The sequence below is a fragment of the Triturus cristatus genome, chromosome 8 (assembly GCF_964204655.1).
Source record: "Triturus cristatus chromosome 8, aTriCri1.1, whole genome shotgun sequence".
Classification (NCBI taxonomy): Eukaryota; Metazoa; Chordata; class Amphibia; order Caudata; family Salamandridae; genus Triturus; species Triturus cristatus.
Window position 1 is genome coordinate 1,268,118,066 of NC_140591.1, and position 17,875 is coordinate 1,268,135,940.

Here is a 17,875-nt window from a genome sequence, read left to right on the forward strand (position 1 = left end):
CAAGTAAAAGATGAGCAGTGAACCTTTTAGTGAAGGGCCTTCTACTATGCGCGAACACGTCACCATGTTTTTAGTAACTTTTGATCCACTTGAGCTAGAAACTGCTCAAATCTGCCAATTATGCAGCAGATGATGGATTATGTGGCAAATCGAAAATTAGGCAAAACAAAAGCCACGGAATTGCATAATTCTAGTGGCCCTAATAATAATCTGTGCAACATATGGGGTTTGCATGACAACAGTCTGGCTTTTTAGTTCACTAATTGTCAGTGGCATAGGAAGGGGGGTGCGGTGGGTGCGGTGGGTGCGGGCCGCCCAGGGTGACATCACTGAGGGGGTGACAAAATGGCAAAAATATGTGTTTTAAACACATATTTTTGCCATTTTGTCAAGCCGGGGGTGACGACATTTTCCGCACCGGGTACCACCTGACCCTGCTACGCCACTGCTAATTGTTCATGTTTAAAATACTCACTTTTATAAGTGGTTCTTAGTGCAGTGCTGTATATAATGTGACATGTTAATGTCAAAGCTTTCACGCGTCAATAAGCTTTTTTGAATTTTTAAGAGACTTTGTCATATTTTACGGGATGTTTGTGGTTTTAATATTTACATATAGCAAACATTTTCAGGGCTCGGCTCGTCTATGGACTCTTTAACAGCCGAGTCAGACCCTTCCTCCGATTCTCCCTTTTAATTTGTTGCCTCACTCACCTCAAACTTGACGTGCAGTGGCGAAATAGTTCTGACAGTGGGAATTTGACAAATCACACAGGTATGACGAAAACATACCGAATTTGGCTCGTACCATGTTCACAAAGGTAGAGCAGTCAGAACAAACAGACACTTCCAGAGCAGCACCTCTGCGTGCCCTCGCAGCCCACACACTGGCTCCGTGCCTGGCAGCTCGGAGGGGGACGGACCGCACTTCTGTGCGAGGAGAGCTATCTGCAGAGTGAAGAACCGCCAGGCACCGGCCTCCCGCCCTCCCACGCGTCCGGGAAGGAGCCTCCCTCCACCAGGGGCACCGCAGGGCTTGGATACGACGGTCCTCCACAGACCTTGCCACCTCAGAAACAGCAGGAAGGGGCCAGACACCGTACACCTGCCAGACGAAGTGGCCGAGAATCCGCGGAGCCCCATGGCTGCTAGAGGCCCGCGCGCGCTCCTGCTCCTCGTGGGGGCCCTCTGCGGGCTGCCCTTAGCTGCGCGGGCAGCCCTGCGTCAGCACTACGTGGGCGCCTTGATGGTGGACTGGAGCTACCAGCCTCTGGAGGAGGGCCAAACCAGGTAAAGAGGGACCCTGACCCTGCTCTGGGCCTTAGAGACACCCCTGGGCAGCGTAGAGTAATGGCAGCGGCCGCTGAAGGCAGGGGGAGAAGAGAACAGGATTAGACGCCATTGTGGGTCAGCTAACCTTTGTCAACAACTGGGGGGGGGGGGGGGGGGGGGGGGGGGGTTTGGTCAGGCAGACAATAAATAGCCTCTCCGTTTAAAACACGAGATGAGCGAGGTAAATATTGACACGTTTTTTGTGCACATAAGTTCAGTTTGGGTGAGTTTAAAAGTTACCTGTGGGATACATTCCCTGATTTTAAGACTCAGGGCCGATGACATTTATCCCCGTCGATGGAGCTTAGTATTGAAGGAAATCCCCCAGTAGGACACTTAAGATCCACGAATCCCTCTTCCATTAGTAGGTGTGAACCACTTCTGAAAATTAAGAAATGAGTCAAGATTGTCACAAACTCACATAAACATCTTTGTTAATCAACCCCCTTTTTTTTTTTAAACAAATGGATGTAGGTTGTGGCCCTGCATACATACACCCGGAAACATGCACAACTTCACGTGTTTGTGGGTGTTCATAACCTTATGGGGCCCTAGCCTGAAGATGTGTGCTAGAACTAGACCAACGCAGAGCAGAACGCTGTATTCACTGTCTCCACGAAGGACCATACATTTAACTTGGAATTTCCCCAAGTTAATGTATGGGCTGCAGACAGTGAAGCTCAGAATCGGAGAGAGGCTTTCACTGCTTACTGTTTCCGAGTTGTGTTCCCTGCAGGCCGTGCACTAATTCGGTGAAATTATGAGTTAAATGTATGCACATTGGAAACTGCAAGAGGAAAAACAGACGAGCGCCCATTCCTGGACTGTTCAGCACAGCTGTTCATCCTCAATTCTTGAAGATGTCTCCCACCCTGGAGATGATGCACGTAAATCTTCTGAAAAATGTAGAAGTCCCTTCCTTGCCAGGTGTGAAAGGGAAGGCAGCATGAACGTATTACATGGGCTTCTAGCTCTAGGCAAAATGATTCCTCAACAGGAGAACAGGGCAGTTTTACCAACAGCCATGGTGCGTCGGCACAGAGATGGGTGCTTGTTTTGTTGAACTAGCAGGGCAAAAGGCTCGCACATTGAACTCGGAATTTCACCGACTTGGCGCATGAGTTCCACATATCACAGCTCAGATGGAGAGAGAGGCAATTATTGCGCGCTGTTTTTTAATTTTTTATTTCAACTAGTTTTATTACCCATTTTTTATAAAGAAGAAAAAAAAAATTGCGCGCTGTTTCTAAAGACAGGAATTGTCTGCGTTAAACTGGGGCACTTTAGACACTGTAAACGCAAAATAAAATGAATCGCTATGCTCTCAGCCAGCACAGGTGTTGGTGATACAATCCGAGGTATTTCTCTTGCGGAGAGAAAACTAAATATGACGTGAGTTAAAACACCTTACTGCCAAGTTTAATCTAGTGAATTGTCTGAAGTGTTGACAATTATCAGGAAATTGCATGCAGGGACAGGCGTAGATATGAAAATCTGTGACGCAGGTAGATTTCCATGCCATGCAAACGGGAATTTTTATGCATCCCTCGAAAGCCAAACATCTATCCACGGGTTTCTTTGTGGTTTTATTTTATGTTTTCTTCTATATAAAGGCTAATACAACTAGTTAAAAAAGCAAGCAACCACAGGGGGGAATTTATGATGTACGAGTTCTGACTTTTTAATCGTTTTTTTTTTTTTTTTACAATTTCACACGTCTGAAGGCGTTTGTGACGGCTCGAAAACTTAAACGTAGTCACATTTTACAATAGCATTTCCGGTCAATGCAGTGAAAAATCTTAAAAAAGAGAGAGCTTGGATGTGGGGACTGAATTCGTTTACCGCCAGGCTTTTGAGTTTAATATTACCCCACAGATTTGCCGAGGCAGAATTGGCGCGGAACTCGAATGATGCTTTTACGTTAAAGGATGTAACGATTATTATTTCTGTACATTTTCATTGGTCTGCATCGTTGTGTTTAGTTTTGAAGCTGACACGAGCATTGCTGCACAGGTAGCCTGTACCTTCTTGTGTACGGGCATCGAACCGTTATACACATTGAGGCAGTAGTGCTGTGTGAGCAGTGCGCCGTTGTGTGTAATGGTGTTGTGCCGGGTTACGCCCTCCATATGTTTAGACAGCTCGGTGTTTTATTTACAGCTCTGCGCCATATTTGCGCCTGGGCAGAGCGCGCTCTTCGGTATGTTCAGGAAGTACTGCCTCATTCTGGGCACTTAGGCAGAAAGGCACCTCTTCGTGTTTATGGTGAGTACTTCGAAGGAATGCACTTGTCTGCATATTTTGGCAGCTCGATGACATTAGGTACACTTAACAAGGAGTAGGAATGTACACATCTTTATACTTAAGAGGCACTGTGCCATTAGGTACACTTATGCAGCATTTATTCAAGGCGTACCACACTCTAAGTGCACTTCACCAGAGGGCACCTTTGTGAATATGTAGGTAGCACTAAACTATTATGCTCACTAACCCTTTCGAAAGCTCTTCTGTATATTTGAGAAGTGCTGCTCTGTTAAGTGCTCTTTGGGAGAGTGCGGTCTTCTGTGTATTTAGACAGCACTGCGCCGTTTTGTGTAGTGCATAGTCAGGAGTGCGGTCTTCTGTATATTTAGACAGATCTGCGCAAAAGTGAATAGGCGTAGTGCAGTCTTCTGTACAGTTAGACAGCTCTGCGCAATAGTGCATAGGCAGTTGTGTAGTCTTCTATATATTTAGACAGCACATCACCATTATGTATAATGCATAGGCCGTAGTGCTGTCCTCTGTATATTTAGACCGCATTGCAACGTTATGTGTAGTGCATAGGCAGTAGTGCAGTCTTCTGTCTATTTAGACAGCACTGCACCGTTATGTGTAGTGCCTAGGCAGTAGTGCAGGCTTCTGTCAATTTAGATAGCACTGCACCGTTATGTGTAGTGCATAGGCAGTAGTGCAGTCTTCTGTCTATTTAGATAGCACTGCACCGTTATGTGTAGTGCATAGGCAGTAGTGCAGTCTTCTGTCTATTTAGATAGCACTGCACCGTTATGTGTAGTGCATAGGCAGTAGTGCAGTCTTCTGTCTATTTAGATAGCACTGCACCGTTATGTGTAGTGAATAGGCAGTAGTGCAGTCTTCTGTCTATTTAGACAGCACTGGGCCATTATGTGTAGTGCATAGGCAGTCGTGCAATCTTCTGTATAATTAAGAAGTACACCGTTATCTGTAGTTTAGCAGAATACAGTATTCTGCACCTTTCAACAGCATTTTGCCCATATGTGCACTTTGTCAGAGTGCATTCTTCTGTATATTTATGCACTATTGCCCCGTTATGTGCACTTTAGTAGAATGCCTCCTTCTGTATATTTATGCGCTATTGCCCCGTTATTTGCACTTTGACAAAGTGCATCCTTCTGCATATTTACGCACCACTGACCCGTTATGTGCATTTTGGCAGGGGGCCTCCTTCTGTATATTTATGCACCACTGACCCGTTATGTGCACTTTGTCATAGTGCTCCTTCTATATATTTATTCACCTTTGCCTCGTAATGTGCAATTTGGCAGGGTGCCTCCTTCTGTATATTTAGGTAACATTGCCCTGTTGGGTTTACTTTAGTAGAGTGCCTCCTTCTGTATATTTATGCACCATTGCCTCGTTATGTGCACTTTGACAAAGTGCATCCTTTTACATAATTATGCACCATTGCCCCATTAGGTTCACTTTAGCTGAGTGCCTCCATCTGTATATTTATGCACCATTGCCCCGTTATGTGCACATTGGCAGGGTGCCTCCTTCTGTATATTTATGCACCATTGCCGCGTTATATGCACTTTGGCAGGGTGCTTCCTTCTGTATATTTATGCACCTTTGCCCCATTATGTGCTCTTTGGAAGGGTGCCTCCTTCCGTATATTTATGCACCATTGCCGCGTTATGTGCACTTTGGAAGGGTGCCTCCTTCCGTATATTTATGCACCATTGCCACGTTAGGTGCACTGTAGCAGAGTTCCTTCTTCTGTATAATTATGCACCATTGCCACGTTAGGTGCACTGTAGCAGAGTTCCTTCTTCTGTATATTTATGCACCATTCCCCCGTTTTGTGCACTTTGGCAGGGTGCCTCCTTCTGCATGTTTATGCACCATTGCCTCATTAGGTTCACTTTAGCAGAGTACATCCTTCTGCATATTTATGCACCATTGCCCCGTTAGGTTCACTTTAGCAGAGTGCCTCCTTCTGCATATTTATGCACATTTGCTCGGTTATGTGCACTTTGGCAGGGCGCCTCCTTCTGTGTATTTATGCACCATTGCCCCGTTAGGTTCACTTTAGCTGAGTGCCTCCATCTGTATATTTATGCACCATTGCCCCGTTATGTGCACATTGGCAGGGTGCCTCCTTCTGTATATTTATGCACCTTTGCCCCATTATGTGCTCTTTGGAAGGGTGCCTCCTTCCGTATATTTATGCATCATTGCCGCGTTATATGCACTTTGGCAGGGTGCCTCCATCTGTATATTTATGCACCATTGCCCCGTTATGTGCACATTGGCAGGGTGCCTCCTTCTGTATATTTATGCACCTTTGCCCCATTATGTGCTCTTTGGAAGGGTGCCTCCTTCCGTATATTTATGCACCATTGCCGCATTATGTGCACTTTGGCAGGGTGCTTCCTTCTGTATATTTATGCACCATTGCCCCGTTATGTGCACTTTGCCAGCGTGCCTCCTTCTGTATACGTATGCCCCACTGTCCCGTTAAGGGCATTTTATCAGAGAATGAAGTTTTAAATATGAAGAAATTCTTCGCGGCTAGCTGTACACATTCAGGGATGCACTCCTGATCAGGGTCGGCTAATGATCGTGGACAGTACAGCGCGAGAACCATCTTAGGTGGCAGGGTCAATCCTCTTTGTTTCTAAGTAACATTCTGAGCAGTGCAGCAGTCCCTCTCAGCTAGTGCTCTTGAACAGAGCATTTTAAGTATAGACTTGGTGCTGAGTGTTGCTACTTCTATTCATTTGTGAATCTTAGTTGTTTTCCTGAATTGTTTGATTTCTATTGCTCGCTTCTATTTATGCTTTGTGTATTTATATAGCTATATAATCATTTGGCCTTTTCAAAGACCTTTCCCTTTTTATAAGATAACTGCTTATCTTTATTATACGGATGACGTTGCATCTAGTGTCAACCTTCAACCCTCCTGTTCTTTAGCTAGACCTTGGCTGCTTCACAAAGCTACTCCCAAGAGTGAGGAGACTCAAGAGGGTAACTTTCTGGATCAGACTAAGAACATAGGGCATTATTTATCAAGGTTTTGCCTAGCCCCTGTGCCACGCAAGGGGGCGCAAGGGTGACACAAAACCTAAGCGTGATTTGTCAAGCCACGCAAAGCCACCTTGCGTGGCCCTGCATGGCTTGATAAATCTCGAATAACGCAAGGCAGAGCAGATCGCTGGCTTGCGTTACTCTGCACCCTGGAAAGCGTTCCATGGGTGGAGCGTGGGCGTTCCCATAGATTTTGGCGCATTCCCGCATTTTACCATCAGTGGTAGATCAGGTAATGCGTCAAAATGTCACGCCTCCCTAGGCGAGGTGTAACAAGGAGAAGTATCTTTATTACTCCTCGTTTTTTCCTCTTTCTACATGTGCTGCATTCTGCTCCACGAGCAGAAACAAGGTGGTTTTCCCCTACTCAAAACAGAAAGTGCCCGCTGGCAGTTTGACAAACAGGGTACTCAGCCATGGTCATGGTGGAGTGCCCTCTCAGCCGCACTGTAAATAGTACCGTATGTCTTCTGCCATTAGGATGGATTGTGTTCAGCTAACTGAAACAAGTCATCTTGTTTCTAGAATAATTTCTCCTTAGCCGTTATGGTTCTAGAAGTGTCACAGTTTAAAGTTAAAGCTGACCCATAACCCCAAAATCCAGGTGTAGCTTGCGCTGGGTGATAGCTTAAGGTCCAGTAAGTGTCCACAACCCATTCCGACTGAGACCAACAGTTTTTGAGTGAGAGGCCCCAAATATGTGGTACCCATACATAGTGGCTGTCAGTCACTACCACACCTGCCTTGTTAAAAAGAATCCACATTTGTAAAGCGCAAACAATCACCCTTGAGGGTCTCTAGGCGCTGGGGGCCATCGGGAAGATTAAGCAAGCTATTGCCCAGAGTCACATGGTGCTGGGCTAATCTGCCGCCGGCGCCTGGGATCGAACCGTGACCCCAGATTCTGGAGTCAGTCCCCCTGGCCGCGGCGCCACACCTCTTCCCTTGTTCTAAAAGCTATAAGACTACTTAGGCCTTTGGCTGGGCACTGAGTTCTAGATTTCCAATAGCATCTGGAACTGGACATCCAGAATCTTTTGCACTTTGAATGTGCAACTTAAATGACAATCTTGTTTGTTGGTAGGTATTTTGGGCCAAAGGCCTTTGGAACATTTTGACTGGAAACACAACAGTTGGGACTTCAGCCCATTGAGCTGGCCAGTTTGTACCCTGAGCCATAGAAGATTGTTTGCAACAATGTATGTAAAAATATTGATACAATGATTTTCTTTGTTAGACACTTTTGGCCTCTTGAATGAGACAGTATTTGCAAATACTGTAGTGACTTCACTTGGCACACCCAAATACAGATGACAGCTCCCAAACATGAACATTGACCCATAATTAAAGATTGCCAATATCATGGCACTTCTGTGCTATAAATGCATCTAGAACCACATGTCTGCCCTTGAAGGTGTTTGCACCTTTTAGTTTTGTGAATGTACCTTAGTTTCAATTACTTATTCACTTACCTGTTAAATAAAGTACTGTTATAATCTGAACATAAAGCACCGAACAATAATTGAATTTATAGATTGTTATTTACAGATGCATGTCATATCTGTGTTTGTAACTCCTAGTAACACCTAGACGTGCTGCTTGAACTTTACCAACTCTGTGGAGCCAAGTGCCAACATTAACTTGTTTACCTGATTGTAGTGGCATATTGTGTGCTTTGGGACACTATTTGTACACAACTGTACCCAGACAGAATACTATCCACTACCCACGAGTGTCCTAAAACCCCACTTAAAGGATCCCTCAAATACACTATATTAGTACTGTCCTTTCAACTTCCAAGAATAAAATAGTTTGTGTGAAATGTATACAATGTTGTATTCATTATAAAAAAAACCTGCATGTAGACACTTTTAATAAATAATATATACAATATGATTAAATGTCTAAGTGTCCCACTAGGAGGCAATTTAAGATTAAATACATAATATCATAAAAAGAGATGTGGTACGCATTTGAGTGCTCCTACAGTTTTGCTGCCATCTTGAAATTACGTGTATTTTGAGAAAACTGTAATATAAAAAAATGATAATCACAAACCTGACAACGAATCAGGGCCTTGTTAAAATTTCAATGGTAACTGAACATCCTCTAATTTCTGAAGTTGCATATGGTGATTCTTCTCCAGGTATAGACTTTCTTCTAGAAATTAGAGGATTTTCATTTACCTTCAAACTGTGAAGCATTCCCTTAACATTAATTTCACTCTGAAATATATTCAAATAGGCATTTCTTTGTTTCCCTTTACTGCACACATTATGTAAACACATTTCTAACCTCTTTACCAACTCAAAACAGCAATGAACAGGTGATAAGTGACCAGTGTGTCAGGGACTGCATTTTCCCTATGCAGCATGCTCACCAAATCTTGATCTTTTTCAGAGTTCCAAGTATGTCGGCCAGTGGCTGTCAGATTTGTAGAGAGAACTGCTTCTTGTTTGCTAATAAAATTATAAAATCCACCCTATTTTCTAAGACCCTCTTTTGCAGCATCATATCCCTTCACAGTCCAGTCAGTATCCTTAGTGCCTTGAAACCTTTCGGTGGAATTTGCAGCACTGTAATTTCTTGCTGTCTGGCATACCTGGCAACCAAATTAGGTCCTCCTACAGAACATGCAGAGCACCAGCATTTCCAGATTTGAAATCAGAAAATGCAGGATGGAGAAGACAAGGTACCATCTCTTCACCAGCTGTGCTCTGCGGATTAAAAACGCCCTCGAATCGCTATTTCTGCAGTGAACTAAAAATCTTTTCAATCATCATCGCATGACAATATAACCACCAGTGTGCAGAAGCCCAATTTAGAGTTCTCACTTCCACCTCTTGTGAACACCCATTCCCACTGGCAGCTTGACCACTCTGCTCTCTGGCCATCCCTAATAATAAGCTGTGCTTGACACCCCTGTCTGTTGTCAGTGGCAGCCCCTGCCCCCTCCCAACTTTCTCCCACACTACCTACTGTATAATCCATATTCTCATACAGTGTTTTGTTCTTTGTTGGAAGGTTGGCAGTCTTACACCGATATACACACTTTGGTGACACTACTCACACAAATGTTCCAGATCTATCTAGGAATAGGAAGGCTAAATGCAATGGGAACAAGTTGGGTTTGCACCTTTGGAGTTATCTGGCCCCACAAAGTGACAGCTTTTGTGGTAGGAAACAATCCTACAACTCTTTGGGAGAGAGAGTGCACAACAATAACAGACATGTGTACTGTGCAAGTGATACAGTACAGAAATATAAATTACTTGCAGAAATGCAGTACTAATTTCACTACACCATGAAAGCCTGTCCCGTTGTTGATGGAAGCAAGCCTGACAGGTTTAAGAACTCCTATAGAGCGCATTACAAAAATACAAGCATGGCACCAAAACATGGCAAGGAGAATGCATCAATACTTGAAAGGAGAGGCCCACACTAACTTGATACGAGACCGCAAACTCGAAAATACTGAAATAGAGGGACTAAGTAAAGAGACTAAAATAACAGTAAGGGAATGAAAAATATGCGTGAAGCGATTCACTTTAATCTGGATGATAAGGAAATGAGGAATGCTCTCAATGGGAAATACAGTAAATCAGCAGCAACTGCAGAGGTAAATCCATGGGTAAAGAAGTGCAGTTACAGAAATAAATAAAAAAATAACGAAATAAAGAAGTAATTTTGCACTTGTAGAGGTTCGCATTCATACAGGTGCGGATTTACTCTTGTTTGCTATTCACAATCATTCCCAGAACACTACTTCCCTTAATCAAGGTGTTGCGAGCTTCCACATTCATGGGCCCCAATGCGGCTACACGAGCTGCAGTAATGATAGTTGTAGCCCCAAATAGCAGGATGTCTGGTCTGCATCTTTCAACCCCCCCCCCACACACAGCCTCACACACCCCACCTGTGCATGGCAATCCCTCCAATCCTCAAACAGGCTCTCTGTCCCTTTTAGAAAACAATGAGTTCCCACATGCTTAACCCACTTTGCGGTAAGGTTGTCCTTGGCCCTAATGCTAACAAGTAAAAGGAGCCACCATACCTATTTTGTAAAGTGAAACTGGGACTGTGAGGCAGTAGATCCCTCACACCCCTCTGTACCAGTGCCACTTCACCTGGTTCACTAATGATAGCTACTGCCTTGGGAAGTTGCTTGTCTCATCTGCCCTTTGTTAAAAATATCGGCCCAACTTTCTCCATCTCCCTTCCTACCATACCATCTGTCTGAGGCCTAAACTTGGCTGTCTCATCTGCTTTGATTTTTCCCTCCCTTGGGCCATTACTCCAAGGCCCAAAGCAACATCCCCACAGCAAGGGCGCATGGGGCTTGACTGCAAGCAAGGAAGGATAGCAAAACAGCCATGATTGCAGTTAGTTGGTCCCTCTCACGCCTGGGTGCCAGTGCAGCTGCATCTGAACCACCTATGATACCTATGGCATTGTGCAGTGAAGCCAATGGAGGGACAGAGAGCTAATGAATAAACAGGCCTTCACACCAGATTCACATCAAAGAATGGAGTGCAGAGGGAAGTTTACAAATTAGGAACAGTCCGGCCACAACTTGCTAGCAAAAAACCCACTCAGGAAGCCAACAAAGTGTTCCATTGAATAACTGTTAGTAGTAAACATCCGTCACTCTTGCCTCAGTTGTTGCTCAACACCGGGTGAGGCCAGAAACTCACATCACAGGTTCCTATAAATCATCGTTACAAAGTACACTCAGATTGTGGAGAAAGACACCTCACTGAGCTACATAGGGGTACCAGGGAATAGCATGCATGGTGACTCTTTATATCTATCTCTTGTATATACAGGTAGGAACTCAGAGGAAGAGATGGGGGTTGAGTATGCAGAAACCAAACAGCTTAGTGCTCACCCACTGATCCCACTGTGAGTAAGCTCCTGCATGTAACTCACTCTGACCTGTAATCTAAGCAGAGCATGGTTGAGAATACCAGCCAAAAACAACAGGTGTTGTCAGTCCTCTATTAATATAGCACACTGTGAGTGCAAAAAAAGAACAATTGAAAATGCGCCAGTAGAGTGTTTGTAAAGTTTGATGTATAATCTCTGCACATAATAATAAGCCATCAGCATGTTAAGACCTCTTATGCAAAGAATAGCTCAATATGTTTTATTGCCAGTATTCAAGGCAATTTTATCAGAGCACCAGGGGATACATTACAAAGGTGTCTCCCAATATTAAGTGCACCTTGACCCAACACCGATTAGAGATACCAGGTCACCAAGAGTAGGTTATCCACAGTGGCTACCTTTAACAGCATGGGCGACAGCGTCCTGTCATAGAATAGTAAGGAAGCACAAGACACACAATTGATGGACGGAATGCAGAACAAATCAAAACATTCACCCCCAGTCAAGAGATCTGGGTTAAATCCATCATTCTTTTGCTCACCCAGATGTGGGTCTTGTGCTCTCCATGCCACTGGAGTCAAGCTATCCTGGCTGATGAGGGCTGAAAGCCCGAAACCGGTCCTAGGATGCTTGTTTCCAGTCCTGGCAGTTCGGGCTGGACTGTTCCCATTGGGTGCAGGGTCAAGACTGATTTGCATATGGCTGGGTCCTATCTGGAATGGCATGGTGAGCAAAAAAACGATGGATTTAGGCCCAGATCTTTGTTCTGGGTGAATGTATGACATTGTTCTGCATTCTGTCCATCAATTGTTGTTTTTGCAGTTGTCACCCCGAGTGGGACGGGTATGCCCAGACGTGGGTCCCGTGCTCTCCATGCCACTGGAGTCAAGCTGTCTTGGCTGATGAGGGCTGAAAGCCTGAAACCGGTCCTAGGATGCTTATGTCCAGTCCAGCGAGGACCTGGCCTGGCAGTTCAGGCTGGACTATTCCCATTCTGTCTATCAATTGTTGTTTTTGCCATAGAATAGTGAGGACCAAGTGCGCTTCATAAGCCACAAACAGTTCTTGTAGAAAAAAGATTCCAATGGGTTCTAAAAACCGTGAAAGCAAAACCTTCATATAGTAGGTTGAACCAACATGTGAACTTTGCGTGTAGGGAATATATGGCATCTTTTTTCATCAGCACACTTGCTATCGCCATATGGTTAAAGACTAGTTGTCTCAAACAACTAGAGGGATAAGAGGGCTTATAAATAATAGTCTTTCTTATTATTCATATAGGTCCAGCATACGTGCCCATCAAGCAGTGAAAACAAAGAGGTATGCAGTTCCTAAAAGTGACGCAGGGTGTGGTAGTATAACTAGAAGATACCAAGGTGACAATGTGAGGGTGATGAGATACGTAGGAGAGAAGATCACTCCTTCTGGAAAAGAAGACCCTCACACACCCAACAAGCGGGTGTCTTGCTTCATCATCGGGTCTTGCTCCTTATCGGGCCGGCGGTGCAATGCCTGATCAGGCACCCAAATGGGGCCTTCCTAACGAAGATCTTTATTTCCAATGCCGATGAGTGAGGTGTGTAAGGGGTTGCTTCTGCTAGTTGGTGTAGGTGCATGTGAGGTGTGCAGTGAGTGAACTAAAACAGGGATAGGTGATCCACTTCAAACTATTTTAATAAAGCATGGTCACCATCCTGATTAAAACCAAAGTGAAACGCACATCTCTCTCCTTTAGGTGTGTGAGTCAATGTGCTAAAAAGGTCAACATGTTTCTTGCCTGGTAATTTATTAATTGGCAATTCTTCAGGACCAACAAATGATGAGGCTACCTACACTTTTTTGGTGGTGGTCACAACCTCTAGGAGGTATCAATGGTGGCCACACGTACAGCACCCTAAAAATGTGTGGTACCAAAAGTTAAATAACACAACCTGCGAAAAAAGAGAGAAGAAATTACAAGTATAGCAATCAAGGTAGCATTACAATAAAAACAATCCGAGACATCAGGGTTCCTATAGACAAGTGGTAATGTCAAATGTACCCGTGACATGCGTCGATTGTGAGCAAACGTGTGCAGGACATACTTCGAGCGAGCAGCAGTAAAACATACATATCATTGTACTGGACAACCCCAGAGTTCGCTACGCAAACAAAGAAGAACAGGAGTAGTGTAAGGAAACTCACCCTCATAGGCTGTGATGAGATCGAAGCCAGGGTGGGAGAGCACTAAATTTATAGTGTCCTAGGATATAGAATGTAGATAAACAAACAAGAAAATAAATAGGACAACAAAACAAGAATATTGTAAAACTACGTTGCGTTGAGCCACAGGGTATACTGGAGATCTTGTTGACGACAAAAACGTCATATACAGCTATAAATGAGCATCATTGGAATCAAATAGAGTGACAAATAATGTACTACCAACCAGAGGTTAAGTGCACACCACTGTGTTGGCCACTAATTCCCCATATAGGCTGGAAAAACCTGTATTGTGTCACAAGTATCCCCATAGGTAAACTGTCTGGCTTAATGATATCGTTATAAGGGAGATAGTAGCGTGGAAAGAAACTGGGATGTGTAAAGTAAAACCAATAGCGCATCAAAGCGCTTCAGATTAGCAAGGGAAATGTAGCGTGGAAGGAAGCTAGGACGCTGAAGGTAAAACATTAAGCGCGTCACAACGTGTTCCCGGAGCTACTCAAAGGAACACAATAATAGCTTGTAAGTAAGAGTGTTCATGCTGATGCTTTGTCCGTTGTCCGTGGGAACAATAAAGCAGACGAGGACCGGCAAAAAATATTATTAAATAATGCAGCCAAGCCCTTGTAACGGGGGAGGTATCGTGCAAAGTACTTACAATTCCGTAGTAGGAAAAGCTCCGCAAACCTAAACCTCACCAACCAATGGAGTAAGGTACTCGGACATCCGACTCTCGTCCAAGTTAAAAGAGCAATTCGGCGGGACGCAAGGGATAATGGGGCGACTTCCGGTTAGGAAGGAAATGCTACGAGAACAAAACAACTACACCGCGAACCTCACTGTGTGTAGTTTGGTGAGAAAGCCGTCGTTGTTGCCATGGTACCACACGCGAGGGAGTGACACTCACAATTGCATAGGCAATCAAGGAAAACGATACGTGCGTGGTCATCTGCTCGGACGCAGGATGAAAGAAAAGGGTCAAAGATTAACCGACTGTGTTCAGGGGGGCGGGGGAAAGGATTAATACCTCCGCAGATGGAAGAGCCCACATAGCAAGGAAAATGAAGGAGACAGAAGATAAAAAAGATAAAAAAAGGGGGGTAAATGAACTCGAGAGAGTAGGGAAGATCAAAGTGTTTCCCACAGGGATACTGATCAAAAAGGGGGGGGGGGGTTTCAGTATCATGATAGGCTCAACTACGCTGGGAATAATGGAATCAGATGGGCAATTTAGGTAAGCATACTCCAGGGAATTTCCTCGTTGAGGCCAGTTGTGTCCGTAGCCAATCGTAGCAGCGTTGTTCAAGTCTAAAAAGGGCTTGTTTAGACATGTAGGGATGGGATTCTAGAACAACCCATTGGAAAGAAGTAGGAGCATGTCGTTCCAAGTGATAGTGGGTCGTCATAGTGTGTGTTTTTGCGCATCTGAAATTGCTCTTGTGTTCCAGCATGCGAGTCTTAACTGAACGCGTTGTCATACCTATATATGGTAGACCACACGGACATGTCATCATGTAGATGCAGTTAGATGAATTGCAATTAGTGTGTTTGCAGATGGTCCAGGTTGTCCCATTGGGGAATACCAATTCTTTACTAATCCTAGTTTGAGGACACATAGAGCAAGTCCCACAGGGATAGTGGCCCTTGACAGGAGGTAGATCCCACAGCATTCTTTGTGATCTGATTGTTTGTTTCTTAGGTCTAGTGTGTATTAGTAAATCCTTGAGATTACTGGTGCGTTTAAATGCGAACCTGGGTGGTTCTAAATCCAAGTCACCAGTATTGAGAATCCCCCAATGTTTTTGTATGATGTTCCTAATCCTGTTGGAATCAGGGGTAAATGTTGTGACACAAGTAATGGACTGTTCAGGTTCTTTGATGTTAATGTCTAGTAGGCTCTCTCTGTTGTTATGTCTTGCTCGTTTACGTGCCCTTGAGACTACTTGTCTAGGATATTCTCGCTTAATCAGATCATTCATGAGGGTAGCAGACTCCCTCTGGTAGTCAGTCAGCGAGCTACAGTTCCTTCTAATGCGCAAGAATTGCCCAAAGGGTAAATTCTCTCCCAACGACTTGGGGTGATGACTGCTGAAAAGGAGAAGGCTGTTCCTATCTGTAGGTTTACGGTACAGACTAGTGGTGATCTGTTCTCCTTCTAGACGGACAAGTAGATCAAGGAAAGGAACTTCTATGTCAGAGATGGTGTGTGTAAATCTCAGATAGGGATTGAGGGTGTTGATCCAGGTACAAAATTCTGTACATCGTGCATAATCTCCTCTCCAAAGGATCAAAATATCATCGATGAATCTTTTCCCGAGCAGTACATTCGCCGAATAAAGGGTTGGTAGAATTGTGGATTTCTCTAGCTTCAAAAGCTGACATATACATGCATGCTAGACTCGGTGCGAATGTACTGCCCATGGATGTACCTTGGGTTTGGTGGTACAATTGTGTGTTATACTCAAAAAAAATTTGAGTAAGGGCCAGGCTAGCGCATTCCATTATGAATGGTACTGGAGTAGTGGAAATATGCTCACTGTTACTCAGAGCGTCCTCGATGACCTGGAGAGTGGCTTGTTGGGGTATGTTGGTATATAAATCCTCAACATCCAGTGTTATCAGTAGATCTATTTCCTGTGGGTGTTGGATACCCTCAAGGTTCTTCTTTGTTTGCGTAGCGAACTCTGGGGTTGTCCAGTACAATGATATGTATGTTTTACTGCTGCTCGCTCGAAGTATGTCCTGCACACGTTTGCTCACAATCGACGCATGTCACGGGTACATTTGACATTACCACTTGTCTATAGGAACCCTGATGTCTCGGATTGTTTTTATTGTAATGCTACCTTGATTGATATACTTGTAATTTCTTCTCTCTTTTTTCGCAGGTTGTGTTATTTAACTTTTGGTACCACACATTTTTAGGGTGCTGTACGTGTGGCCACCATTGATACCTCCTAGAGGTTGTGACCACCACCAAAAAAGTGTAGGTAGCCTCATCATTTATTGGTCCTGAAGAATTGCCAATTAATAAATTACCAGGCAAGAAACATGTTGACCTTTTTATTCAATTCAATTCAATTTATCTTTATTCGGATATAATATATATCCATAAAAGTACAACATCACTGTTAGTTCACATATAACTACAATCATCTCTCATGAATAAAATAGTTAAAAAATTCTAGATGAATTTATAAATTGAATGTCATAAAACCTGTACATACAGCTTATCAGTGCAGTTTTTGAAAATAAGTAAATTTGACCGATAATTCATACAAGGACCAACAACCTTACTGTGCAAAAAACGCAAGTGTAAACTTTTAAACACTGTGCAAAATGGGCAATTTGTAAATATCCGACTGTGAAGAAAACAGACTTGTCACATGTGTTACAATCTGTTGGGTACCAGAAGCCCCTGTATATACCTATATTAATGAATTACAAATAGGCAATAATTTGCCTTATGTGAACCATAAAAGTGTCCCCAACATTACTGTGCAAAAATCGCAAGATGTAAACATAATCATAGTACAAATATAGACATATAGACGTATCTTAAATAGACATAGTCAAATGAAAGATTTTAGCAAATTGATAAAACCTATCACGGGGCAGTCATAGAGGCTCGAGATTTGATAGCTGCTTGTAAAAAGGAGCTAACACGGTAAATCAGATCCTCACAGCCCAGTTGTAATATTTCTTGATATGCAGAGTTATGATTAGTCGTCTCATTTGCCTTAAAATAGGGGATTAGATATTGTTTTGTGTACCTTACATAAAATTTACAGGAGAACAGGAAGTGTGGTAGTGTTTGTTTACAGCCGTCACCACATGGACAAAATGTCTCCTCCAGGTTTTTATTAAAACCAATCGGAAAGGAGAGTAAATATTTTACACTGTTATCCCTAAGTCGGAAGAGCAAGCTCCTGTTCCATCTCCCAATGTTTCTAATAATAGATGGCTTACAAGACTCGATCTTTACTCTATCTTTGCGATATAGGTCGTATAAAGCGTCCCTTGCTGATTTTAAAATTGTGTTTTCAACAGCAGAGGGAAAAAGGAAAGTGTGTTCTAAATGAATGCTGGCTAAGCTTTTACGTACAGCATTAAGCCAAGGTATATA

The 17,875-nt window shown here is 43.7% G+C and overlaps 1 protein-coding gene across 1 annotated transcript in view; it reads left to right on the plus strand.

The window, feature by feature from the left end:
* Positions 1-845: 845 nt before the first annotated feature.
* F5 (coagulation factor V) overlaps positions 846-17,875 on the plus strand; it is a 582,702-nt gene continuing 565,672 nt past the window's right edge. The window contains exon 1 of the mRNA XM_085622982.1: positions 846-1,290. Within this exon, the coding sequence (XP_085479108.1) occupies positions 1,142-1,290 (149 nt within the window). The 5' untranslated portion in view covers positions 846-1,141. The remainder of the gene's footprint in view (positions 1,291-17,875) is intronic.